This window comes from Oncorhynchus mykiss, chromosome 23, assembly GCF_057628025.1.
Source record: "Oncorhynchus mykiss isolate SJ-2025 chromosome 23, ASM5762802v1, whole genome shotgun sequence".
NCBI lineage: Eukaryota > Metazoa > Chordata > Actinopteri > Salmoniformes > Salmonidae > Oncorhynchus > Oncorhynchus mykiss.
In genome coordinates this window covers 21588525-21615027 of record NC_143044.1, presented here as the reverse complement: position 1 = coordinate 21615027, position 26503 = coordinate 21588525, and the positions used below count along the sequence as shown (strand labels likewise).

The following is a 26503-nucleotide window of genomic DNA, read 5'->3' as shown; positions in this document are numbered from 1 at the left end:
TTTAATGCAGGAAAACTGAAATCAGTCTTACCTAATTTCTATCAGCATGTTAACTGTGCAACCAGAGGGAAAACAACTCTAGACGACCTTTACACCACACACAGAAACGCATACCCCCCCCCCCCCGCCAATTTGGCAAATCTGACCATAATTCCATCCTCCTAATTCCTGCCTACAAGCAAGGACTAAAGCAGGAAGCACCAGTGACTCGGTTAATAAAGAAGTGGTCAGTTGACGCAGATACTAAGCTACAGGACTGTTTTGCACAGACTGGAATATGTTCCGGGATTCCTCTGATGGCATTGAGGTGTACACCACATCAGTCACTGGTGTCGTGTCTTTGGCTATGCCGGATTAAGTGATATGACATGCTATTCTATAAAATAATTTTAATAACTGGTTGCATCACTGCCTGGTACGGCAACTGCTCAACCTACAGAGGGTAGTGCATACGGCCCAGTATATCACTGGGGCTAAGCTGCCTGCCATCCAGGACCTCTATACCAGGCGGTGTCAGAGGAAGGCCCTAAAAATTGTCATAGACTCCAGCCACCCCAGTCATAGACTGTTCTCTCTGCTACCGCATGGCAAGCGGTACCGGAGTGCCAAGTCTAGGAATAAAAGGCTTCTCACCAGCTTTTACCCCCAAGCCATAAGACTCCTGAACAGCTAATCAAATGGCTACCCGGATTATGCAGCGTGCAAATGGAAACCACTAGTCAATGGACCTATGGCTGTCCCAATGAAACACACTGATACGGCTTGACACAGTTCCTTTTTATGAAAACCACAAAAAACAAAACGGTCCTCTTCAGTTACAATGGGACAACTCAAATGAAAGAAGTATGTGGACACCTGCTAGTCGAACATCTCATTCCACAATCATGGGCATAAATATGGAATTGGTCCACCCTTTGCTGCTATAACAGCCTCTACTCTCCTGGGGAGGTTTTCCACTAGATGTTGGAACATAGCTATGGGGACTTGCTTCCATTCAGCCACGAGCATTAGTGAGGTTGGCGACTAATGTTGGGCGATAAGGCCTGGCTCACAGTTGCCGTTTCAATTCATCCCAAAGGTGTTTGATGGGGTTGAGGCCAGTCAAGTTCTTCCACACCGATCTCAACAAATCATTTCTGTGTGGACCTCGCTTGAGGGCATGGTCATGTTGAATCAGGAAAGGGCCTTCCCCAAACGGTTGCCAAAAATTTGGAAACACAGAATTGTCTAGAATGTCATTGTATGCTGTAGCGTTAAGATTTCCCTTCACTGGAACTAAGGAGCCTGAACCATGAAAAACAGCCCAGATCATTATTCTTCATCCACCAAACTTTACAGTTCGCTACATGCCCGAATGCATAGTGCCTTCTTCTGGCATCTGCCAAACCCAGATTTGTCCGTCTGACTGCCAGACGGTGAAGCGTGATTCATCCCTCCAGAGAACGTGTTTCCACTTCTCCAGTCCAATGGAGGCGAGCTTTACACCACTCCAGCCCACGCTTGGCGTTGCACATGGTGATCTTAGGCTTGTGTGCGGCTGCTCGGATATGAAAACCCATTTCATGAAGTTTCTGATGAACAGTTCTTGTGCTGATGTTGCTTCCAGAGGCAGTTTGGAACTCGGTAGTGAGTGTTGCAACCGAGAACAGACAGTTTTTACGGGCTTCAGCACTCGTCAATCCCATTCTTTGAGCTTGTGTGACCTACCACTTCGCGGCTGAGCCGTTGTTGCGCCTAGCCATTTTCCACTTCACAATAACAGCACTTACAGATGACCAGGGCAGCTCTAGCAGGGCAGACATTTTACAAACTGACTTGTTGGAAAGGTGGCATCCTATGACCGTGCCACATTAAAAGTTACTGAGCTCTTAAGTATAAGCCATTCTACTGCCAGTGTTTGTCTATGGAGATGGCAGGGCTGTATGCTTGATTTTTATACACCTGTTAGCAACGGGTGTGGCTAAATTGCAGAATCCACAAATTTGAATGGGTGTCCACATACTGGTGTACTTTTATATACTACATGTATTTGCACTGGTGAGCGAGTTACACAACTGTAACTCCTTGAAGCAACTAGTTAGCAAATATTGTTTGCTTGTAGTTTTTGTGAGTTTTCTCTCAAGCGCATCGCACTGTTGGCTAGCAATCGGTCCATCTCACAAATGTGTCCCACATGCAACAATGTCAGCACACAGTAAATAATACAGTCCGGGCTAAAAAACAACAAGGTAACCAGGGGGTTACACCCCATACAAAATAAACTTCCCAACAGGTCCCTACACCTTTGACCTCAAGTATGAAATAGGTTAATATTTACACAGAATTGTCAGCATGTCAGAGCTTGACATTGTAAAAGTACACAGATACGCATGTAAACATAGACCATGTTTCATCCAAGAAAAATAAAATAACTCCAAAAGGAATGCTTCTCAAAACATCAGCAGTACTTATACCTTTGTTACCCTTTTCATACCAAAGATGCTGCAAAATACCCATGTACCTCAAGTGTACTACAGTAGTGTTGTGAGGTGTACCTAACTCATCACAAGACCACTTAACTACTGGCAGTTTTGGGATGGCCCGAGTGTCCACTGTTGACCAGGAGGGCAGGACAGTTTCCTCCTTCAGGATCACTTTCCAGTTCATCTCCTGTGGCTCCTTTAGGTTTTGGGACAAAAACTGTAGCCTCTGGATTTAGAAACTGCCTGGTAAGGTCATCCTCTGAATTGCTTTCCTCTGCCTCAAATCCATCCGACAGCAAGGGGATGGGGACTGGATAGCAACGCTCCCTGTGGGCTGTTCGGTCATCCTCCTCCTGTGACTTAGTGTTTTGACTGGCCTGGCTGGCAGAGTTTCCTCTTGATCAATGTGCTCCACTATCTGGCTAATGGGCAGTAGGTGCTTCCTTTGCAGGGTTTTCACTGGTCCAGGGCCATTTTCCGGCTTTACCTGGTAGGTGGGTAGGCCTGGGAGCTTCTTTGAGATGAGGTATGGCTCAGTCTTACATCAGTTGGCTATCTTGTGCTTTCCGGGCACGCCAACGTTTTGGAGGAGGACTCCAGGCTGGAGGTCTTAATGTTTCACCTTCTTGTCCCCATGAGCCTTCTTTGCAGCATTTTTCCACCCAGCAGCACTTCATGCAAGGTTGTACGCCTCATGTAGCTGGTCTTTGAGCTTGACTGTGTACTGCAGTTAGTCACTTGAAGGGCTTCCATCAGGGCTCACTCCGAAACACAGGTGGACTGGTAGTCTTAACTCTCTCCCAAACAAACATGAGGTGGTATGGTGAGAAACCAATGGAGTCGTTCTTTGTGCAGTTGTAGGCGTGCACAAGGTGAGCTATATGCTGGCCCCAGGTGGACTTCTGCTTGGACCCAGAGTGCCAAGCATGTTCAGCAGCATAGGGTTGAAGCATTCCACCTTTGCATTCCCTTGAGGATGATAGGGAGATGTTATTGACTTCTTTACCCCCACAAGGGTTAGCATTTGGTGGATCAGTTGGCTCTCGAAGTATCTTCCTTGACTGTAGTGGACTCTTGTTTATAGTGTACAAAGAACTTCTCCCACGTCTTTGGCCACTGTGCTTACAAGCTGGTTCTTTGTAGGGTATGCCTGGGCATAGTGGGTGAAGTGGTCTGTAATGATGTTTCTGCTGTCATTCTCCACTGTCAGGAAGTCGATGCAGACCAGCTCCATGGGTGATGTTGACAAGCTCAGCGGCCAATGGGGGTAGTGTCTTCCAATGGATACACCTTGCACAGTTCATGCAGTGTTGCTCAATGTCGCGAGACATGCGAGGCCAGTAAAAACTTGCTTGGGCCAGTCCCATATCATCATGCGGTGACTTCATAACAGCATGGTGGTACTCTTGGGGCAGGACCAGCTGTCTCTTTCAAACTGAACGGGAGTTCTTGGGGTTCCTGTACAGCACTCCATCTCAGGAGAATGGCTTCTTCTGGCTTTGTGTTTCTGCTTAGGAATGGCTGCTTTCTTAACCCCAGGGCCTGGCTGATGGTGGATTTCACTGGGCGTTTTATCGCAGGGGCTGTACTCACACACAAAACAATAAAAATGTGGTCATAATTCACTTTCAAGCTCATTTGTATTGGAAGAGGTAGCTGATGGTTGAGGCTTTACCATAAATTATACCAATTAATCCACTTATGGAAGATGTTTGGAGATATGGACTATCCCGCTAGCATACAGTCACTGCTCTGCCTGTCCTGTCCTTTCCACCCGCCTCGCTCTGCCCGCCCAGTTCTGTAGAGTTTTTCGCTTTCATCTTATTCCCAGAGGTCTATGCTACTTAATTTGTTTCTTACAGCTTTTTATCTTTAGCTTCCAAAAAACATTTATTTTCTCCCACTGCGGTTTCTTTATCGCTTCTTAGCTCACTGACTTTACATTGAATCTGTTCAGACTCCTCTTCACTAATGTATGAGCTCCATCTTAGCTGTGTAACATCCTCCCTCTAAAATCACCTTAGTTTTGCTCCGCTGAGCTCTGAGAGCAGGAAGTAAGTCCTGTCCTCGTATGACCTGGTGCAGTCTGTTAAATGTCACTGGGATTAAATCTATGGCTCTGCCATTGGCTCAGATGACTGATTATTCAAGCCATCACCATCCAAGCCATCACCCCTCCAAAACATCCAAACTCACCCAGTTTCTCAGAAGGACGTGTCATCAAACCTTCCTGTTCTGTCGGCCTTGTCTCCCTTTATTTGACACCTGTTTATAATTGGGGACCTTGGACTTAAACATCCTTTCCTTGTACAGCATGTTTCATGACCTCACGAGAAAGGCTTCTTCTGGGTTTGTGTTTCTGCTTAGGAAGGGTTCCTTTCTTAACCCCAGGGCCTGGCTGACAGTGTTTATCACTGGGTCCCAGAGCTGTGAGCATCACAGATCCTCAGGACTCAGGCAGGATAGTCCATCCATCTTCAGAGCAGTGAATTTCACAAAGGCTTCAGGGACAGCCCCGGGCGGGGCTCCTATGTTCACAGTTGCCCTCTCAGAGATACTGCCTGAAGAGACTTTGGCAGTCATTACTCGGCAAATGGCTCTGACTCCCTTGATGAGGGGATTTCAACCCAGTCTCCATCCTCTTCAGCACTGATGTGTGAGTGTCCTGACTGGGAGTCGGCATCAGTGTTCACTCGCCCTGGCCTGTACTGCAACTTGAACTCGTAGTTGGTGAGAGTGGTCATCCACCTCTGGCCTGTGGCATTCAGCTTGGTGGTGATTTGCATGTAGGTGAGGTGGTTATTGTCCATGCGCACCAAGAGCTTTGCTCCGTACAGATAATCATGAAACTTGTCCGACATGGCCCACTTTAACCCCAGGAACTCAAGCTTGTGCGCTGAATATTTATTGTCTGTCCTGGGCAAGCACCGGCTTGCATAATCCACTGGTCTCTATCCCTCAGGGTACTCCTGGTACAGCACTCCATCCAGTCCACTCAGACTGGTGTTGATTGTGCAAGATGTAGGGCTTCTCAGGGTCAGCAAATGCGAGCACAGGTGAGCTGGTGAGGCATTCAATGATGTTCTGGAAGGCTCTCTCACACTCTGCTATCCATAGTTCTCTAAACAGCTCCTTCTCCTTTAGGTAGTTTACTCCAGGGGGAGTGATGGGCTTGCCATTTTTTGTCTTGGGGGCATAACATCTGGACAGCGTATCCTTTCACGGACCTCCAGTAGTTCTGCGGAGAACCCAGAAATTACTGGAGGGCCTTGAGTTTTTCTGGTCCAGGACCTTCATCAGCCTTTCCTTATGTTCCTCCAAGGTTTTCCCAAACACGACGAGGTTGTCCAGGTAGACCAGCACACAAGGAGGTTCATGTAGCCGACAGCCTTCTCCATTAATAGTTGGAAAGTAGCTGGGGCTCCAGTGACTCCTTGAGGCATCCTCTCTAATTGGTAGAAACCAAGAGGGCAGATAAACACGATCTTCTCCTTGTTGGCCTTGTGCATGGGGATCTGGTAATAGCCACTGCAATGATCGAGGATGGAGAACTACTTGATCCCTGACAGACAGACAGATAGTCTGTCAGCTCTCTCAAGTGTTTCCAAACATCATCTACATCCGTGGGCGCCATACTTCTGAACCTCTCGCTCAATGGTCATTCATTGGTGAGTCTGAGCATGTGTTCCACTCCACTTGCACAACCCACCTCCTATTTGTTTAAAGAAAACACTTTGGCCCATTCCTTCAGTCTCCTTTGCAACCGTTCTTTCCATTGTGGGGGAACGGGAGAGTTGCCGAAGTCAAGGAGGTCAGGGTTGAGGGTTTCTTCTTTACTGGTGACTTCTGTGTGGGTTATGTGAGCTACTGGATGCAGTTCGGCCAACTTGAGATTGGGTTGTAGTGTGACTGCCTCAGTGTTTTCATTCTTCACTCTTAGAGGGGAGATGCTGCTGCCATCTTCAGCAGGAACAGTAACCACACTGCTGGTTATCAGGACAGAAGCTGGCAACCTCGATGTTGCCTTCAGCCAGGGTCACCTTCATTACTGCTATGACAGACTTCAGTTCTTCCACCTGTCTGCAGAGAGCTTTGATTTCGGTCCCAGAAGTTAATGTTGTCTCTTTCTGAGGTTGGACTTGGGATACTGGTATTCTATGAGAGTGCTTCTCTTCTTCCCTCAGCTTTTGCAGTCGAACTGGAAATGTAGGAGGCCTCTCTCTTCTCTCTCTGTCGAAGATGCACCAGGATATCAGTGTTGTACATCACTCCCTTAATGATCTGGTTAACTTGTGCGACGTCGACCCTGGACTCATCAATGCCTCTTTTCACTCTGACCTTCTGTGACGACTTCTCTAGTCAAAGGAGGAAATCAGAGATCTCTCTAGGTTTCTGTCGCAGGCCCTCAAACTTGTAGTAGAGGTGCTCCCCTGACTCTGCTGTGCAGTATGTGTGCTCCAGTATGTTCAATTAGTCCTCTACCAATGCATCTTTGTGGTTAGCTCTTAGCGCTGTAGCCACACTCAGAGCAGGGGCCTTGAAACTCTTGATGAGTCTCTTTCTCTTCTCCTGGTTGGAGTATTGCCACTCAGGCAACATCTGGTTTACTTGTTCCATCCATGTCCTCTTCCCCAAAGGGCATTTACACCGTGCCATTGAAAATCTGCAGTCTTCTGTACGGACTGGCCTCGTAGTGAGATGTCATAGCTTCCTTCAGAACCTTCCCCATGACTTCAATGATGTATTCAGGTCTTGAGGCTGTGGCTTGGGGTTTAACAAGGTTCTTCAGCTTGCTATCTGAGATCCACTTTCTCACCATGAAGGCCTGTAGTTTGTTTTTACTACGGGGTGCTGACATGGGGGGAACTTGGTGGTGGGTACTTGCTCAGGAGAGGGAGGAGCTACATTTCCTAGACAGATCAACTGCCAGTTGATGCCCTTTTCTTCATCTTCAACCAGAGTTGGCACACACTATGCAGTGAGGTCCACAAACGTCTTAACTAAAACACTGGCCCACTTGGTTTGAGGATGTTGCATACAGTTTCAGTTTAAGCAACCCAAACAACTCGAAGGCATCCAAAGCCCCTTCAATATCTGATGCTCCTTCTCCACTCCCATAACCATTAATTCCCTGATAGGATCATTGTTTCAGCTTTTCCATATTAATCTCCATAGTCTTTTCAATGTTTTATATTCAATGTTCACTGCACTGCCTTCATGTACAGTCCTGTTGTTTAATCGTTGCTCATCCATTATCTCAGGATCTCCTGTTAACCATCTCAGCAGTGCCTCCATTTGTAGCCCTCTCTTCTGAGTTACTGGAGTTCATGTCAGTTTGGACCTACAGTAGTATCTGCAGTCAGCCACCAATTGTGCAAGTTCTCCCACTTAAAAAGATGAGAGAGGCCTGTAATTTTCATCATAGGTACACTTCAACTATGTCAGACAAAATGAGAAAAGAAAATCCAGAAAATGACATTGTAGGATTTTTTATGAATTTATTTGCAAATTATGGTGGAAAATAAGTATTTGGTCAATAGCAAAAGTTTATCTCAATACTTTGTTATATACCCTTTGTTGGCAATGACAGAGACCAAATGTTTTCAAAAGGTTTTCACACACTGTTGCTGGTATTTTGGCCCATTCCTCCATGCAGATCTCCTCTAGAGCAGTGATGTTTTGGGGCTGTTGCTGGGCAACATGGACTTTCAACTCCCTCCAAAGATTTTCTATGGGGTTGAGATCTGGAGACTGGCTAGGCCACTCCAGGACCTTGAAATGCTTCTTACGAAGCCACTCCTTCGTTGCATGGGCGGTGTGTTTGGGATCATTGTCATGCTGAAAGACCCAGCCACGTTTCATCTTCAATGCCCTTGCTGATGGAAGGAGGTTTTCACTCAAAATCTCACGATACATGGCCCCATTCATTCTTTCCTTTACACGGATCAGTCGTCCTGGTCCCTTTGCAGAAAAACAGCCCCAAAGCATGATGTTTCCACCCCCATGCTTCACAGTAGGTATGGTGTTCTTTGGATGCAACTCAGCATTCTTTGTCCTCCAAACACGACAAGTTGAGTTTTTACCAAAAAGTTATATTTTGGTTTCATCTGACCATATGAAATTCTCCCAATCTTCTTCTGTGTCATCCAAATGCTCTCTAGCAAACTTCAGACGGGCCTGGACATGTACTGGCTTAAGCAGGGGGACACGTCTGGCACTGCAGGATTTGAGTCCCTGGCGGCGTAGTGTGTTACTGATGGTAGGCTTTGTTACTTTGGTCCCAGCTCTCTGCAGGTCATTCACTAGGTCCCCCCGTGTGGTTCTGGGATTTTTGGAGTTTGGAGTGTGACTGTTTGAGGTTGTGGACAGGTGTCTTTTATACTGATGACAAGTTCAAACAGGTGCCATTTAATACAGGTAACGAGTGGAGGACAGAGGAGCCTCTTAAAGAAGAAGTTACAGGTCTGTGAGAGCCAGAAATCTTGCTTGTTTGTAGGTGACCAAATACTTATTTTCCACCATCATTTGCAAATAAATAAAAAATCCTACAATGTGATTTTCTGGATTTTTTTTCTAATTTTGTCTGTCATAGTTGAAGTGTACCTATGATGAAAATTATAGGCCTCTCTCCTCTTTTTAAGTGGGAGAACTTGCACAATTGGTGGCTAACTAAATGCTTTTTTTGCCCCACTGTAGGTGTGTTGCAATAATAAATGATGTGGTCTGTAAGCAGGCAGCATGTGAAAATGAGTGTGTGGACTGGGTGGGCCTAACCATAAATAAAATGGTCCAGTGCTTCCACCTAGTAGGTAATAAACCCTGAAGGATATATAGTTTACCCAGTAGGAAATATAATACAGTGCCTTCAGAAAGTATCCACATCCCTTGACTTTTTCCACATATTGTTGTGCTACAGCCTGAATTTAAAATGGATTACATTTAGATTTTGTGACACTGGCCAACACATAATACCCCATAATGTCAAAGTGGAATTATGTTTTTAGATTTCTTTACAAATTAATACAAAATAAAAATCTTAAATGTCTTGAGTCAATAAGTATTCAACCTCTTTGTTATGGCACGCCTAAACAAGTTGTGCAATAATAGTGTTTAACAGGATTTTTGAAGGACTACCTCATCTCTGTACCACAGACATACAATTATGTGTAAGGTCCCTCAGTCAAGCAGTGCATTTCAAAAACAGATTTAACCACAAAGTCCAGGGAGGTTTTCCAATGCCTCACAAAGAAGGGCACCTATTGGTAGATGGGTAAAACAAAAGCAGACATTGAATATCCATTTGAGCATGGTGAAGTTATTTATTTAGACTTTGGATGGTGTATCAATACACCCCCTTACTACAAAGATACAGACTGGTGACAATGGTGACTTTAAAAACAGTTTATAGTTTAATGGCTGTGGTAGGAGAAAGCTGAAGATGGATCAACAACATTGTAATTACTCCACAGTACTAACCTAAATGACATAGTGAAAAGAAGGAAGCCTGTACAAAATAAAATATTCCAAAACATGCATCCTGTTTGCAATAAGGCACTAAAGTAAAACTGAAAAATAAATTCACTTTATGTTCTGAATACAAAGCATTATGTTTGGGGCAAATCCAGCACAACACATAACGTAGTTATTACTCTACATATTTTCAAACATGGTGGTTGCAGCATCATGTTATGGATATTGTTCCACAAATAAGGTGCAAGAAAACTAAAAGCTGATTTACCTAACTCCGTAGAGATCAAAGGAATTTACAGAGTTAGCCATCCCTGAGACCGGGCGTGGGAACTCGTATGTCTAAAGTTTAGTAATAATGGTGGGACTTTTTTGTAAAATAGCTTTTTAAATGGAAACATAGCTATGTATCAACCTGTGTGACATCAAAGAGAGTCAAACAACTTTCTGGTAGAGAATGCAGTGACGAGTACAAAAATGGTCACCTGTAATAAAGCGCAGTGCGCTATGTTAAACTGCATCTGATGGCTTTAATGAAGTGGCAGCTGTTCATATAGATGATGTAGTCTAGGTCCGATAGGAACGTCGACTGAATAATCTGCTTTCTACTATTTAGCGAGAGGCTTTCCACAAGTACAAGCAATAAATCCCTCGCTATCCTCACTGTGATCGGGGATGCTCAACCTAAAATATTCATCATATACTGTTGAAGTCAGACGTTTACATACACTTAGGTTAGAGTCATTAAAACCCGTTTTTCAACCACTCCACAAATGTCTTGCGAACAAACTATAGTTTTGGCAAGTCGGTTAGGACATCTTACTTTGTGCATGACACAAGTAATGTTTCCAACAATTGTTTACAGGTTATTTCACTTATAATTCACTGTATCACAATTCCAGTGGGTAGGAAGTTTACCTACACTAAGTTGACTGTAACTTTAAACAGCTTGGAAAATTCCAGAAAATTACGTCATGGCTTTAGAAGCTTCTGATAGGCTACTTTACATAATTTGAGTCAATTGGAGGTGTGCCTGTGGATGTATTTCAAGGCCTACCTTCAAACTCGGTGCCTCTTTGCTTGACATCATGGGAAAATCAATAGAAATCAGCCAAGACCTCAGAAAAAAAATTGTAGACCTCCACAACTTTGGTTCATCCTAGGGAGCAATTTCCAAACGCCTGAAGGTACCACTTTCATCTGTACAAACAACGCAAGTATAAACATCATGGGACCACACAGCCGTCATACCGCTCAGGAAGGAGACACCTTCTGTCTCCTAGAGATGAAGGTACTTTGGTGCGAAAAGTGCAAATCAATCCCAGAACAACAGCAAAGGACCTTGTGAAGATGCTGGAGGAAACCGGTAAAAAAAGTATCTACATCCACAGTAAAACGAGTCCTATGTCGACAACCTGAAAGGCCGCTCAGCAAGGAAGAAGCCACTTCTCCAAAACCGCTTTAAAAATGCCAGAGAACAATTTGCAACTGCACATGGGGACAAAGATTGTACTTTTAGGAGAAATGTCCTCTGGTCTGATGAAACAAAAATAGAACTGTTTGGCCATAATGACCATCCTTATGTTTGGAGGAAAAAGGGGGATGTTTGCAAGCAGAAGAACACCATCCCAACCGTGAAGCACAGGGGTGGCAACCATCATGTTGTGGATGTGCTTTGCTGTAGGAGGGACTGGTGCACTTCACAAAATAGATGGCTCCATGAGGTAGGAAAATTATGTGGATATATTGAAGCAACATCTCAAGACATCAGTCAGGAAGTTAAAGCTTGGTCGCAAATTGGTCTTCCAAATGGACTATGACCCCAAGCATACTCCCAAAGTTGTGGCAAATGGCGTAAGGACAAAAAGTCAAGGTATTGGAGTGGCCTGCACAAAGCCCTGACCTCAATCCTATAGAACATTTGTGGGCAGAACTGAAAAAGCGTGTGCGAGCAAGGAGGCCTACAAACCTGACTCAGTTACACCAGCTCTGTCAGGAGGAATGGGCCAAAATTCACCCAACTTATTGTGGGAAGCTTGTGGAAGGCTAACCAAAACGTTTGACCCAAGTTAAACAATTTTAAAGGCAATGCTACCAAATACTAATTGAGTGTATGTAAACTTCTGACCCACTTGGAATGTGATGAAAGAAATAAAAGCTGAAATAAATCATTCTCTCTACTATTATTCTGACATTTCACATTCTTAAAATAAAGTGGTGATCCTAACTGACCTAAGACAGGGAATTTTTACTAGGATTAAATGTCAGAAATTGTGAAAAACTGAGTTTAAATGTATTTGGCTAAGGTGTATGTAAACTTCTGACTTCAACTGTATACTAAATTCATTTGCACTGATGAGCGAGTTACACAACTATAAACTGCTTGAAACAACTATTTAGCAAATGTTGATAGCTTGTAGTTTTCATGAGTCTTCTCTCTCGCACTTTTCACACTGTTGCCTAGCAACCGCTCAGTCTCCCAAATATGACCAACATGCAACAATGTCAGCACACAGTAAATAATACCTGTTAGTCCCGGTTAAAAAATTAAAAAGTAACCAGAGGGTTACATTTGTATATCAAGAAAGTGCTAAGTGGTGTTTATGCCTGTGTCACTCAATGCAGGTGGGTGCATTCCTGTTTGTGTGTGTGTGCTTGTATTTGTTCTGTGCACGTGAGTGTGCTATCGTGTGTGTTTGTGCTCGTATTTGTTCTGTGCATGTGAGTGTGCTATCGTGTGTGTGAATAGTGGTTGTATCAGTCTTTGGGTCCTGCTGATGGCTGGCGTTGTGACCGTTTTCTTTGATATGTGCTTCACAGATCCAGGACATCAGAGTGGAGACGGAGGATAACAAGGAGAAGAAGTCGGCTAAAGATGCTCTGCTGCTCTGGTGCCAGATGAAGACCGCAGGGTTAGTGTCTACACCACCACCAGCCTGAGGCCTACTGTATTCTACTATAGCACAAAGTTTGCAGAAACTGGGGGGGTTTCCAGAAAGATGGTTTAACAAATTCAGGATTCCCTGAACATATCCGGCGTCTCTTAACCAGAATAGTGAGTCTGGGATTTCTTCCAGTTGCAAAAGATCACAAAGCAATACACAGCATTTGTATAGCGGTCAAAGGGAAACTGTGTTGGGTTACATTGCTACAGGTTAAGTTGACCAGATACATGATTGATTGTAAAAAAATAAATAAAAATATAACGTTCCCAAATAAGATCTTCAGAATGATCTAAAGGATCTATTCGAGGTCCAGTAATTCGTTCCATTTGTAATGCACAGCAAACAATTTTAGATTTTCCGTAAAGGGACCAGTCATGGTGTTGGACAAGAATCTGATTAGCGGAGAATCCCTGTCTTTATCCACCAGGACAGGCTAAAATCAAGTTAACCTAGGAGGTAACAAGTTTGCTTCAGAGCATTCATTGCCATGGTGTCTGATCAGGTGTCTGGTGTCTGATCATTGCCATGGTGTCTCAACGTCAAGCTCTCTTTCTGGAACTGTAAATTCTGAGTTAGCCAGATCTGTCATATCAGAATTTGAGCAAACTCAATAATCCGTTTTTCTGGAACATCCGTCTGGTCAACAGATTATGGTCCTCAGTTTGTGATAGAAAATATCAACATCATCAAGGGTTCCAACTTTGTGGCATCAGTTTGGGGAAGGCCCTTTCCTGTTTCAGCATGACAATGCCCCCGTGCACAAAGCGAGGTCCATACAGAAATGTTTTGTTGAGATCGGTGTGGAAGAACTTGACTGGCCTCCACAGAGCCCTGACCTCAACCCCATCGAACACCTTTGGGATGAATTGGAACGCCAACTGTGAGCCAGGCCTAATCGCCCAACATTAGTCCCCGACCTCACTAATGCTCGGGGCTGAATGGAAGCACGTCCCCGTAGCAATGTTCCAACATCTAGTGGAAACCCTTCCCAGAAGACTGGAGGCTGTTATAACATCAAAGGGAGACCAACTTCATATTTATGCCCATGATTGTGGAATGAGATGTCCACATACTTTTGCTCATGTCGTGTGTATATAGAACAGTTTGGCCTATCCCAGTATTTATGGGTGAGTCACAGCAGTCTCAGGCATCACATGGCCTTGAAAGAAAAGCATCTAAGAAATTTCACGATCAATTAATTGAAACTATCTGTAGAGGAGCCTAAAAAAAACACAAGATTTCAACACCCACTATCTGAGATTGTTTTGAAAATGTTTCTGTAGTTAGTAACAGATACAATTTAGCATTTGTGAAACACTTTTTTTTACCCCTTTTTCTCCCCAATTTCGTGGTATCCAATTGTTGTAGTAGCTACTATCTTGTCTCATCGCTACAACTCCCGTACGGGCTCGGGAGAGACGAAGGTTGAATGTCATGCGTCCTCCGATACACAACCCAACCAGCCGCACTGCTTCTTAACACAGCCAGCGGAGGCGGAGGCTACACCGTGCACCTGGCAACCTTGGCTAGCGCGCACTGCGCCCGGCCCGCCACAGGAGTCGCTGGTGTGCGATGAGACAAGGACATCCCTACCGACCAAGCCCTCCCTAACCCGGACGACGCTAGGCCAATTGTGCATCGCCCCACGGACCTGTCTGGGCGCGAACCCAGGGACTCTGATGGCACAGCTGGCGCTGCAGTACAGCGCCCTTAACCACTGCGCCACCCGGGAGGCCTGTGAAACACTCTTTTGTTGAAATATAATTTGATCTCTGAGAAATTAAGCTAATTGATTGCACCCAAATTGGCCATTTTAATTCATAGGATTCAGATATTCAATAAATATATATAAATAGTAACCAACCTCCGATTTGGACCAAACTTGTTCCTACCAATGAGTAAAACATGAGGAATCCCCCCAATAATGGTCAAAAGCCAACCACGGACCTCCCACACCCCATGCCAATCCCACCCCAACAACCAATATACATTATCAGTGTTTGACAAGTAGTATGAAGCTGTGGCTTGGAGTATTGCTTCTCCCCATACTATGAAATGTATTGCCTGTGAATCTTGTGACTGTCCCCCCCCCCGTTCAGAAAAATATGCAATTGTTGTCGCTTGCATTATTTACCATAACATAGTGTGAAAGTACCAGGGTCTGACCACTAGATGCTGCTGTTCCTGCTACTCTCACACTGTTTTATCCATTCTGCTACTCTCACACTGTTTTATCCATTCTGCCACTCCCACACTGTTTTATCCATTCTGCTACTCTCACACTGTTTTATCCATTCTGCCACTCTCACACTGTTTTATCCATTCTGCCACTCTCACACTGTTTTATCCATTCTGCTACTCTCACACTGTTTTATCCATTCTGCCACTCTCACACTGTTTTATCCATTCTGCTACTCTCACACTGTTTTATCCATTCTGCTACTCTCACACTGTTTTATCCATTCTGCTACTCTCACACTGTTTTATCCATTCTGCTACTCTCACACTGTTTTATCCATTCTGCTACTCTCACACTGTTTTATCCATTCTGCCACTCTCACACTGTTTTATCCATTCTGCTACTCTCACACTGTTTTATCCATTCTGCTACTCTCACACTGTTTTATCCATTCTGCCACTCTCACACTGTTTTATCCATTCTGCTACTCTCACACTGTTTTATCCATTCTGCCACTCTCACACTGTTTTATCCATTCTGCTACTCTCACACTGTTTTATCCATTCTGCTACTCTCACACTGTTTTATCCATTCTGCTACTCTCACACTGTTTTATCCATTCTGCTACTCTCACACTGTTTTATCCATTCTGCCACTCTCACACTGTTTTATCCATTCTGCTACTCTCACACTGTTTTATCCATTCTGCTACTCTCACACTGTTTTATCCATTCTGCTACTCTCACACTGCTTTATCCATTCTGCTACTCTCACACTGTTTTATCCATTCTGCTGGTCTCTTGTGTTTATTAAATAGATTGATTTGGCTCATTAGATTTGGCTGTTTATGAAAATAAATAGTGTGCTTTCTAAAATAGGCCGCTTTCTAAAAGGGCTATCTCTAGGGACCATCTCTAGGGATAAAAATTTTGTGACAACTCTGATAAAATAATTGCATGGCAGTCTTATTTGTTTAAATAAACGTTTCAGGAAACTGCTCTATATGTATTGTGGTTAGTGACGTTTACTATTAAACCCAACACAACTCAATATCAATTGTAAAATACTATGCAGTGTGTGTTATTTACCACATATGGGACAAAGTATATATATAAAAAAAAAACTAAACAAGTCTCAGGTCTTTTGAGTCTCGAGGCTCGAGTCTCAAGTCACAAGTATTAATGGGCAACTATCAAGTAAAGTCCCATGTTCCACAAGTGTTTTATGACATTTCTGTAGCAATGTCAATGCAGCAGTGATTTTGGACCCCCCCACATAGTCTTTGAAAAAGGAATGTAACGATTTTTAGGACCGATGATGCCCTGATGCAGAGGTGGCACCACAGGTCCCAAAGTGGTGGGGAAAATGTGTTTTCCCTGGTGTCCGGAGCCTTTCCTAATCTGAAAACCTAACCAAGTATAAATCAGGACCCTATATGTTCTGACAGTGATTAATTTGTAGTTGTAAAAAGGTATTTATAAGGGCATTGATGGGAGTGGGACCAGATTGACATTTGAGTCATTTAGCAGATGCTCTTATCCAGAGCAATTCAGGTTAAGTGCCTTGCTCAAGGGCACATCTGCAGATATTTTCACCTAGTCAGTTCGGGGATTCAACCATTGACCTTTCAGTTAATGGCCCAACGCTCTTAACTACTAGGCTACCTGTTGCCTAGGTATACAGATATGTTCTAAACAGGTCACGTGGTTTTAAAGAAATTCTGGAAAAACTCCTGGACCTAGGGAGGATGAAAACCCTGTCAAACTGCAGCAGCCTTGTACTTGTTAATAGGAATTATATTTTAAAACGACACTTTTCCTTTTCACAGACACAACCACTGCAATTGGACAATAGAACTCACAGGGCTGAGCTTTCTTTATGCAGGTTTGCATCATATAGGCCTATGCAACTGCAATTCAAAAGTAACTCAGTGTGTTTATATAATCAGTATTGTGTTTGATTACTTTCAGTTAATAATTTTGGATTATAAAGGTCAGCCTAGCCAGCCAGCCCTAGATTGAATATAGCCAAAACCAAATTTGATCACATTTTCTCCTAACACAAATAAATGGCCTATAAATTGGCTACATAACATTACCATTTTGTTTACCCTGGCCAGAGGGCAAGATGTTACAGGGCGCATTGGCTGTAGCCTATGCAGCTGCAGTAGTTCTCAGTAGCCTAGTTGATCAGACTGAGAAATCGACTTGTTTTCTTCGCAGCTGCAACATTTCTGTGAAGAGTTCTTGCTTGTGTATGTCGGGAATGATGTGTTATCACCTTTGCTAAATAAATACCGGAGGTCAGTGGAGCAGCGCAAGCTTTCCTAGACCTGTGATTTCCGTGAATCTGATTGGTCACGACACAGAACAGAACGCACAGAACCTACAGCACTCGTATATAAAGGACAGAAATGCTTACATAGTGCACAAGATGACAAATCAAGTCTCGGGTTATGCAGTTCAAGTCCAAGATAAGTCATGAGTTATGGATGCTGAAGACAAAGTCAAGTGGCAAGTGTTTTTTCTTTTAGCCAAGTCATGTCTCAAGTCACAAAATCTGTCACGTGACTCAAGTCAACACCTCTGGTTTTTACCATTGAAGACCATTAGAGAACATAATATTGGAACCATTAGAACTTGATGTAGCCTTGTAGTTTGCTTGTTCACCATGAATGGTCCAATAGTAACTAATATAACTTTTTTGAAGGGAATAAACCACACGCAACGGGGCCATTTCCTGACAAACTGATTTGCTTTCATAGAGGACTAGACAATGACTGAATTGTTAGGATGACCACACAATGTATTTTCATCATGAGTCGAATCTATTGGTTTTCTACCAAAAATTGCAAAGGAAATGTTGTGCCACACAAGAAAGCAGGAAAATGTATAAAAGATTGTGGCGGTATATCCAGAACAGCAGCATCTAGTGGTCAAACCCTGGTACTTTCTCACTATTTTAAGGTAAATAATGCAAGTGACTTCAAAAACTAATTTCTCTGAACAGGGGGAAAAAACATCACCAGATTCACAGGTAATACATTATATAGTATGGAGAAGCAATACTCCAAGCTGAAGCTTCATACTACTTGTCAAACATAGAGAACCGATACAGTATATTGGTTGCTGGGGTGGGATTGGCATGGGGTGTGTGTGGGTCCGTAGGTAGCTTTTGACAATTTTGGGGGATTCCTCATGTCTTATAGACTGGGATAACTATTGAATATTATCTGAATCCTATAAATTAAAATGGCCTATTTGGGTGCAATAAATTAGCTTAATTTCTCAGAGAACAAAATAATGTTTCAGGAATGTCAGTCTAACTATAGAAACCATTTCAGAACAATCTGAGATGGTGGGTGTCATGGCTTGCTCAAATGACATGGAACGACTCTGAAATCATCTTTATTACAGACAGAAATACTCCTCAGCACCCCATCAGATGATCCCACATGTGAAGAAGCCGGATGTGGAGGTCCTGGGCTGGCGTGGTTACACGTGGTTGTGAAGCCAGTAGAACATACTGCCAAATTCTTTAAAATTACTTTGGAGGTGACTTATTGTAGAGAAATAAACATTCAATTCTTTGGCAACAGCTTTGGTGGACATTCCTGCAGTAAGCATGCCAATTGCATGCTCCCTCAACTTGAGACATCTGTGGTGTTGTGACAAACTGCACATTTTAGAGTGGCCTTTTATTGTCTCTACCCCAAGGTGCACCTGTGTAATGATCATGCTGTTTAATTAACTTCATGATATATCACACTTGTCAGGTGGATGGATTATCTTGGCAAAAGAGAAATGCTCACTAACAGGGATGTAAACAAATTTGTGCTAAACATTTTAGACAAATAATATTTTTGTGCGTATGGACAATTTCTGGGATCTTTTATTTCAGCTCATAAAGCACGGGACCGACACTTTACATGTTGCATTTATGTTTTTGTTCAGTGTATATGTTTTCTTCTAAGTCCTCATAATTCATAAGGTCATGTTAACTGGCTGATATTATCTCCTAGAACAAAACGTATAAGATCTCCTAAATCTGTGTTAACCTCAGACCTTATTTTTCGGCGTTTATCCCAAAACTCTATTCTTTCCCCCCATAGGAATGGCTGAACCAACCAGAGGTAACTCATTTAGGTTTCTTAGGACTTCAAGCTTACGAGCTCTATTTCCCTAACCTATGTGTTCTGTCTGTTTTCCAGATATCCCAACGTAAACATTCACAACTTCAGCACCAGCTGGAGGGATGGCATGGCTTTCAACGCCATCCTCCACAAACACAGACCTGACCTGATAGACTTTGACAAGCTGAAAAAGTCAAATGCCCACCACAACCTGCAGAATGCCTTCAACCTGGCAGAGCAACACCTGGGCCTCCACAAGCTACTGGACGTAGAGGGTTAGTACAGAGTACACACATGCAAACACACAAGCACACACACATGGAAATGTGAACACGTACATACTTCATTATGCATTACATACTCTGAATATACTCATCGGCGCATGACTCTGTACTGTTTTACATAGTCCTGGAATTCCATAGTCTGGTGAAAACAACACATACAGTGTACAGCACAGTAGGAGGCTGGAGGAGGTGCTTACACTGCTGAAGCATACTGTACTCTAGTCCTGCCTCTCGTGCATCTGCCAGTGCTTTATGCCATTATGATAGTACATTTATACCCAGACATTTTCACCTGACACCCAGTTATGCCCTTAAAGAATGCCCTATTATCCCGGTATGAATACATGGAAACCTGACAACTGTTACTACTGTACAACACTTACAGAAACCACATCATGTGTAGTTTGACAGGCCGCTACTTCTGGGTCGCATCTTTATCGGGTGGCTGACAGACCCATTATTGGAAGGTGACGGGTACAAACAGAAAGGCAATGTTCACCGCTGGAGCTCTTTCTTTTTAAGCGTGGCAGAGTAATGGCTGTGTTAAATATTTAGTAAGTGGTGGTTCTGAGATCTCAGCATGCTTTCTCAGAGGTCTGCAGTATGGGGAACAAAGAGACGCAGGCATGAGAACGCTTCCGAGCATAACAGCCCCTCTACCCCGACCGCCTCCGTCTAAACATAGCTACTAAATCAATTTTCCCTCAAATAAATTACATTTTTCTCAGCAGAGCAGAGCGGAAGCCAAGCCCTCTGTTGATGTCTGTAGATTAGGGAAACATGGGGCTGTCAAAGCCATTTATGTCTGAGTCTTAATGTGCGTGTTCGTTACCTCTACAGATATCAGCGTGGACCACCCTGATGAGAAGTCCATCATCACCTATGTTGTGACCTACTACCACTACTTCTCCAAGATGAAGGCCCTGAAGGTGGAGGGCAAACGGATTGGGAAGGTGAGGGGTCAGAGTTTGCATCTTCCACAACCTGGATCACAAGAGAACAAAGTATCTTGTCCTGTACTTCTCCAAGCACAATCATTCCCTTTACTTTATGACAAGGCCTTATATTTGAACTTTCTCACCGATGTAGCTGTAATCAGTATATAATGTATGTACTGTTATACTGATTCACCACATTCATCTCCCAGGTGCTGGACAATGCCATTGAGACCGATAACATGATTCAGAAATATGAGAGTCTGGCCTCTGACCTCCTGGAATGGATTGAACAGACCATCATCATCCTCAACAACCGCAGGTTTGCCAACTCCCTAGTGGGGGTGCAGCAACAGCTCCAGGCCTTCAACACCTACCGTACCGTCGAAAAGCCACCCAAGTGAGTCACACACACACACACACACATACACATACACATACACATACACACACACACACACACACACACTTACATGGCGGAATTAAAAAGTCTCACACCATATCCTCCACCTATGTTCCACACAGCAGCTTGTAATTTACTGTTACATTACAGTATCAATTCCCAAAATTGACTCACCAAGGACTAAACTGAAACTGTCAGGTATTCTAGATGTGTACCCTATTACTGATATACAGTTGTATCAGATTCATGGTGAACTAATGCCTCTTGGCACACTGCTCTTGCTAGTATCACTTTTTTTATTCAAGCTTCGTGTCGGCATTCGTCAGAGCTTTTTCAGAATGACATTTTTTAATTCTGAGAAGTGGCTAAAAGTAAAGCTCGCTTAGACAGATGTTTCAGCCTGTTGAAATGGACTCTGACACCATTTCCACAGAGGCAACAATGTCACCCCTACTGCCGACAAAATACCTCTCCCTCTGTGGACTACGGTCCTTGGACTACGGGCAGAAAAAATAATGCTGGTCTTTATGTTGACAGATGGAGCTGGATGGCTCAACGCAAAAGTCAAAAGGCCACCAGCCATTAGGGAGATTAGCCAAATTCCACTCAGTCTCTCCTCGGTAAGGTTTACGCTCAAAATTAAAATTGTTTCTGTTTCTGTCAGGTTCACTGAGAAAGGCAACCTGGAGGTTCTCCTCTTCACCATCCAGAGCAAGATGAGGGCCAACAATCAGAAGGTCTACATCCCGCGGGACGGAAAACTCATCTCAGACATCAACAAGGTGAGACCTATTGCTCTTTAAAGAACAGGCTCTTATCTCGAAACATACACTCAGAAACCCAATATGCGGTTCCTCAATTAGAATGGATTAAGGTGATTGACAGACAGTTTAAGGGCGGTAAGCTGATCGACAGTGGGTTAAAATAGATTTAAAAGATAGACATGGTTTCTGTAAGTTTGGTATAGTTGATGACAGGAAGCTTTACTTTGCTTTGTGCTAGGTGGATTTAGTTGCTAGGTGGATTTAGTTGCTCGGTGGATTGAGTTGGTGCAGTTGCTAGGTGGGTTTAGTTGTTTGACAAGTTAAAACAGGTTTAATACAGTAGATGTATTAGGTCCATAGAGTTCTGTACCAGGCACCTGTGTGACTGTTACTCGATCGTGTGTGTGTGTGTGTGTGTCAGGCCTGGGAGAGGCTGGAGAAGTCAGAGCATGAGAGGGAGCTGGCTCTAAGGACTGAGCTGATTCGTCAGGAGAAACTGGAGCAGCTGGCCCGCCGCTTTGACCGCAAAGCCGCCATGAGAGAGACCTGGCTGAGTGAGAACCAACGGCTCGTCTCACAGGTAACACACACACATACACTCATGAAAACACTAATGCTGCACGCTCATTGATACACACACACCATTGGTACACACTAACGATGACGCCACTCCTACTGTATTGTCTACATTAACTCTATTGGTTCATAGCATTCCCTTGTGGTCATACAGAGTAATGTACAATGAAGTCATTTCCCTCCCCTGATTTATCCTCATGATCTTGACCCAATTAATATCCCTGCTAGTTCTAAAAACATAAACTACTGGATGGAGATTATGTCACTGCTTAGCAGTTAGATACAAACCTGTAACTCTCCTCACTCCTTCTTTCTCTCCCCCTCTTCCGCCCTCCCTTAGGACAACTTTGGCTTCGACCTGCAGGCGGTGGAGGCCGCCACCAAGAAGCACGAGGCCATCGAGACGGACATCGGCGCCTACGAGGAGCGTGTGCAAGCAGTGCTCTCCGTGGCCAAGGAGCTGGAGGCAGAGAACTACCATGACATCAAGCGCGTGACAGCGAGGAAGGACAACGTGCTGCGTCTGTGGGAGTACCTGTTGGAGCTGCTGAAGGCCCGGCGCATCCGGCTGGAGATGAACCTGGGCCTGCAGAGGGTCTTCCAGGAGATGCTTTACATCATGGACTGGATGGATGAGATGAAGGTGAGGAAGATGATGTTGGTGATGTTGATGGAGGGATAGATTGGGGACTTTGGTTGGATGGTGGGATAAGAATTGTCTTGATACAGTAGCTTACACAGTCACATATTTGTGATGTAAGAGCTATTGCCTATTTCTTAGTTACATTAGCCACTATTGACCCCAGTGACCTGTGGCATTCCTGACCCTGTAGATGTGTCCTGTATCTTCAGATGCTGCTGCTGTCTCAGGACTATGGGAAACACCTGCTGGGAGTGGAGGACCTGCTGCAGAAGCACACTCTGGTGGAGGCTGATATTGCCATCCAGGCCGACCGCGTCAAAGCCGTCAACAACAACGCTCAGAAGTTCGCCATTGATGCAGAGGGTGAGTAACATGTTCTGGGATTACAGTCGGTTTTGGGTGGTATGTGATTATACTCTCTCTGTGGGTGATACCTGTAGGCTAAGAGATGTGAGATTAATTGTATCCTGAAAGGGTATAGCCTGTTATAAAATCCAAGCCAATGCTGCCTCCTGTCAGCAAAATAAGTCCTTGATCTTTGTCAGTTAAAGCCTGTATTCTCAGTTTAAATGATACAAGTGCGCTAATAATTGTGATGTGTTCCTGTCCCCTCTTTAGGCTACAAGCCCTGTGACCCCCAGGTGATCCGGGACCGAGTGGCCCACATGGAGTTCTGTTACGCAGAGCTGAGCCAGCTGGCCGCCGATCGCTGCGCCCGCCTGGAGGAGTCCCGCCGCCTTTGGAAGTTCTTCTGGGAGATGGCCGAGGAGGAGGGCTGGATCCGTGAGAAAGAGCAGATCCTGTCCTCGGAGGACTGTGGTAAGGATCTGACGGGCACCGTGCGTCTGCTGAGCCAGCACCGCGCCTTCGAGGATGAGATGATCGGCCGCGCCGGCCACCTGCAACAGACCATCAAGCAGGGAGAGGCGCTGGTGGCCGCCGACCACTTCGGAGCCGACAAGATCCGTGAGCGCATCCAAGACATCCAGGAGCAGTGGGCGGCCTTGGAGAGGCTATCTGCCGTTAGGAAGGCCCGGCTGGAGGAGGCCTGCAACCTGCACCAGTTCCAGGCTGATGCCGACGACATCGACGCCTGGATGCTGGATGTTCTCCGCATTGTGTCCAGTGCCGACGTGGGCCACGACGAGTTCTCCACCCAGGCCCTGGTCAAGAAGCACAAGGATGTGGCCGAGGAGATTGCCAGCTACCGACCTGTCATCGACGCCCTGCACGAGCAGTCCAAAACCCTGCCCGGGGAACAGACTGGCTCAGAGGAGGTGCAGGGGCGCCTGTCGGGCATCGAGGAGCGCTATAAGGAGGTGGCTGAGCTGACCCGGCTGAGGAAGCAGGCCCTACAGGATGCCCTGGCCCTCTACAAGATGTTCAGCGAGGCGGATGCCTGTGAGGTGTGGATCGATGAGAAGGAGCAGTGGCTCAACAGTATGGAGATACCAGAGAAACTGGAGGATCTGGAAGTCGTTCAGCACAGGTAAAGACAACCAGCCTAACCATGCTTGTTCAGTCCAGATGCATTATGTCAGTTGATATATTTGGAGATTTGCTGTTTTCATTTCAGGAAAACCCATTCTCTTGAGGCAGACTGTAGACATATAACTCCCTCAGTGAAACCACTTTGCAAAGAAAATGAGTTGTAAGAATATTTCCCATCATGTTTGCAGTAACTTTGTATGTTTGTGACAGCTAGAATGAAATGAATGTTCTCCCGGCGGTTTGATTGGCCATTGGAATGTAGCACAGTGAAAGGGATGTGTGAAACTAACACTTTTTATGCAAGCACGGGTGGGCCGCTAGTGTAACGTGTGGGAACTAGACTCCTATAATTCACTTTCCACTTAACAACAGAGCCCACAATGTTTTAAAGCCAATCATTCTAAAGTCTTCCCACACTGAGAAGAAACAGGCACTTGTCCTCAGTTTGCTAAGTGTTTTGGACAGCGGTTCAATGGCTTGTTTACTCCAATGTGTGTCTTTGGTCTGAAATGATCTCTCCCCCTCCACACTGTTTACTCACAGTGCACCGCATGGAATCATTCCCAGACTCCTGTTTCATTGGCTTAGCTTCTGTGTGATATACTGGCAACTGGAACATGACATTATAGTTCAGCTGGAAACAAAGCATGTTAACGGAATTTACATTAAGATTACATTGTTTCCATATGTTTATGTACAGTACACTCATTCCCTCTACCACCTCTACCGTTTCTACCTCTACTCCTCTACCTCTCCCTCTCTAACTCCCCCTCTCTACACCATCATCCTCCCACTCCCTCTATTCCTCCCCCTCATCTTCCTTCCCCTTTTCTACCCCCTCTTCCCTCGCAGGTTTGAAAGTCTGGAGCCAGAGATGAACAACCAAGCCTCACGCGTTGCCGTGGTGAACCAGATTGCTAGGCAACTCATCCACAGTGGTCACCCCAGTGAAAAGGAGATCAAAGCCCAACAGGACAAACTCAACACCAGGTATAGTAACACCCTACATCAACCTCAACACCAGGTATAGTAACACCCTACAGCAACCTCAACACCAACTACACTTAACCTCAGTTAATAACCTCTAGTGGGAAAGTAGTGTTCCCTGACTGTGTGTGTGTTTCTACATCTCTCTAGATGGAGTCAGTTCCGTGACCTAGTTGACCTGAAGAAAGACTCCCTCAACTCAGCTCTGGGTGTACAGAACTACCACCTGGAGTGTAACGAGACCAAGTCGTGGATCCGCGAGAAGACCAAGGTGATCGAGTCCACCCAGGAGCTGGGTAATGACCTGGCCGGGGTCATGGCCCTGCAGCGCAAGCTCACCGGCATGGAGCGTGACCTGACCGCCATCGAGGACAAGCTAGGAGAACTGGGGAAGGAGGGGGAGCACCTTGCAGCCGAGCACCCTGACCAGGCCCAGGGCATCATGGGTCGCCTGGGGGAGATCACAGGAGTGTGGGACGAGATGAAGGGCACCCTGAAGAACCGCGAGGAGTCCCTGGGCGAGGCCAGCAAGCTGCAGCAGTTCCTCCGGGAGCTGGATGACTTCCAGTCATGGCTTTCCAAGACCCAGACGGCCATCGCTTCAGAAGACATGCCCAACACACTGACGGAGGCCGAAAAGCTGCTGGCGCAGCATGAGGGCATCAAGAACGAGATCCGCAACTATGAAGTGGACTACCAGAAGATGAGGGACATGGGGGAAATGGTGACCCAGGGCCAGACGGACGCCCAGTACATGTTCCTGAGGCAGAGGCTGCAGGCCCTGGACACAGGCTGGAACGAGCTGCACAAGATGTGGGAGAACCGTCAGAACCTGTTGTCCCAGTCCCATGCCCACCAGCTGTTCCTCAGGGATACCAAGCAGGCTGAAGCCTTCCTCAACAACCAGGTAACATCACATTACATTACACAGTACAGACTCCATTTGGCTCACAACAATGTTAGTGAGAACTAAGCAAAATAATATATTGGATAGACTGGGTGGCACAGTGTCCAAGGAGACTTCTGAAAGCACGTACCACCGCATTTAACCCTGGCAAGGTGACTGGGAGTATGGTTGAATACAAACAGTGTAGTTATTCACTCCGTAAGGCAATCAAACAGACAAAATGTCAGTATAAAGACAAAGTGAAGTTGCAATTCAACGGCTCAGATACGAGATGTATGTGGCAGGATCTACAGACAATCACGGACTACAAAGGGAAAACCAGCCACAT

General features: G+C 45.0%; 1 protein-coding gene across 3 annotated transcripts in view; it reads left to right on the top strand.

Moving 5' to 3' along the window:
- LOC110502571 (spectrin beta chain, non-erythrocytic 1) overlaps window positions 1-26503 on the top strand; it is a 125328-nt gene that overhangs the window by 74394 nt on the left and 24431 nt on the right. For all 3 annotated transcript variants that reach the window (XM_036960164.2, XM_090217059.1, XM_036960162.2), the window contains 11 exons: window positions 12750-12841; window positions 19264-19460; window positions 20310-20422; window positions 20617-20804; window positions 21472-21589; window positions 21993-22151; window positions 22488-22790; window positions 23000-23153; window positions 23409-24279; window positions 25134-25271; window positions 25419-26175. In XM_036960164.2, coding sequence (XP_036816059.2) covers window positions 12750-12841; window positions 19264-19460; window positions 20310-20422; window positions 20617-20804; window positions 21472-21589; window positions 21993-22151; window positions 22488-22790; window positions 23000-23153; window positions 23409-24279; window positions 25134-25271; window positions 25419-26175 — 3090 coding nt within the window. The remainder of the gene's footprint in view (window positions 1-12749; window positions 12842-19263; window positions 19461-20309; window positions 20423-20616; window positions 20805-21471; window positions 21590-21992; window positions 22152-22487; window positions 22791-22999; window positions 23154-23408; window positions 24280-25133; window positions 25272-25418; window positions 26176-26503) is intronic.